At 36.1% G+C, this 2,128-nt stretch overlaps 1 protein-coding gene across 1 annotated transcript; it reads left to right on the top strand.

The window, feature by feature from the left end:
• Positions 1–8: 8 nt before the first annotated feature.
• LOC103461384 (collagen alpha-2(XI) chain-like) lies at positions 9–1,727 on the top strand (the record flags this gene model as incomplete). The annotated part of the gene is made up of 8 exons (XM_008403689.1): positions 9–58; positions 198–251; positions 399–452; positions 607–660; positions 772–816; positions 1,052–1,105; positions 1,468–1,512; positions 1,674–1,727. Coding segments are annotated over exons 1-8 (390 nt in total), but the record flags the coding sequence as incomplete, so codon positions are not given.
• Between the last annotated feature and the right edge of the window lie 401 nt (positions 1,728–2,128).

Raw genomic sequence — 2,128 nt, 5'->3', positions numbered from 1 at the left:
TTAGGGCCCCAGGGGTCCCCAGGGTTTGATGGGTCCTCCAGGAAAATCTGGAAGAAGAGTGAGTAAAATTACAGTTTTTTAAAGATATATGAAATATTTTATCCATGTCCATTTCACTCTATTTAATTTGTGTTTGTACAAGTATCACCCTCCAGAGCTACAGATCATAAACAGTGTTTCCTATATCCTGTTAACAGGGCCGTGCTGGTGCTGATGGTGCTAGGGGAATGCCAGGAGAGACTGGGACCAAGGTAAAGTTTTCCTCAATAATTTGGAATAATTAATCAAGTTTAACACAATTTTCCAGAACTCCAAAAACTAGCAGAATAATCTCAGCTTTTTCTTACCAATGTTTTGAAATAATATGAGTTTCCTAAAAATGATTGTTCTTGTTTCAGGGTGATCGTGGTTTTGATGGCCTTCCTGGTTTGCCTGGTGACAAAGGACACAGAGTAAGTTAAACTTTWGTAATAATATACATTTTTGCCATTATTTTAACATTAATGTTCTGTTCTGATACTGTCTTATTTGGAGCTTTTATTGCTTATAATTTTATAAACAGCTGTAGAATATCYAAAGTCTTCACCTGAAATATCCTCTATTTAGGGTGATCCAGGTCCATTGGGACTGCAAGGATCTCCTGGGGAGGATGGAGAGAGGGTGGGTAATAAAAAGAAAAGCATGACATTTATTAAAAAGTATTTTTTACATATTGTTACTTCACATCTTTTAGTCATCACCTTCTCACTGACATGTTGTGTCTTTTTGTAGGGAGACGATGGAGACGTTGGACCTAGGGGTCTCCCAGGTGAACCCGTGAGTGTTTCCATGACAACCAAGGAGATTTAGCATCTCTGTATTTTCCGATTTTGTGTTGTGCATGTAAATATGTTTATTTATTTAGATGATAAATTATTCAGTTTCTCACAGAAWTATTCAGGATATTTTAGGTTGAATGGAAGATGATTTTACATGAAACTTGTTATTGTAGCATGAAAGTCTTTAGATGTTAGTGATGGATTCTCATTGGTTCTTCGTCGTCCTTCTGCAGGGACCTCGTGGTTTGCTTGGCCCTAAAGGTCCTCCAGGAATAACTGGACCTCCTGTGAGTAAAATCAGTTTAAACTACGCTACTCTGTCTTATTTTAACAGCATTAAGTTATTAATGTCTGACCACAACAACCTCGGATCCTTAGAAAGGAAATTACTAAATGAATCCTCAATATGTTTATCACTGTAATTTGTGATAGTTATGGAAAAATCATAACTGTTAGAATCAGTTAGAAAACCACTTGATTTTTTTCTGCATATGTTACAGTTTGAGATTTGTGTTTTTATAATAACCTTAATGCAACATAATAGTTATGCCAGCTGTTTAGCTTTATTTGCTAATATTTTCGAATAAAATATGTTTAAAACGTTCAGTTGRTGTCCATGATTGATTGATATTGTATAATCTCTTTTTAGGGTGTAAGAGGAAATGATGGACCTCATGGTCCCAAAGGAAACTTGGTCAGTAACCGTATAATCAAGTATATTTTCTGGTAATCTGTGTATGCATTTTTGACTCTTATGGTTGTTGCAAAAGAAAAAAAACAATTGAAAATGAATTACCAATCTCTTCTTCATCATGCATCTCTCAGTCAGTTGTTTATCCTCTCACTGTCTTTAAGGGTCCCCAAGGTGAGCCAGGACCTCCTGGTCAGCAGGGAACTCCAGGAACTCAGGTGAGAAACCRTCAGCTGACTTTATGTGACAACTTACTGAARCAATTATGTGCTGAAGTTTTTATTTTAKCCAGCCTGAGATGCATTTAAAGCCGCATCTGCATACATTTTAATTCCTTCATTCTCAAAATATGTGAGAATGCCACATTGTTTTATGTTTATGAATAAAACGTTTCTCCGTTTGCTTTTCTTTTTTAATACTAAAACGTCTGCGTCTTATTTGTGCCAGTATTATTAGCTAACGACACAAGAGTCAGTCGAGGCTACAGGGCAGAGATTATGTAAAGGATCTCACCTGGGATGGTCTGAATACAGAAACACTTCAACCTTTTCACCTTCTGCAATGGAACAACCATGCATTTTTACATATTTTTATTGCATTTTTAGTAAGGAAAGAGTAA

Source organism: Poecilia reticulata, unplaced genomic scaffold (genome assembly GCF_000633615.1).
Source record: "Poecilia reticulata strain Guanapo unplaced genomic scaffold, Guppy_female_1.0+MT scaffold_1235, whole genome shotgun sequence".
NCBI lineage: Eukaryota > Metazoa > Chordata > Actinopteri > Cyprinodontiformes > Poeciliidae > Poecilia > Poecilia reticulata.
Note: the sequence above shows the minus strand (reverse complement) of the source record. Positions and strands in the feature narration are given on the sequence as shown.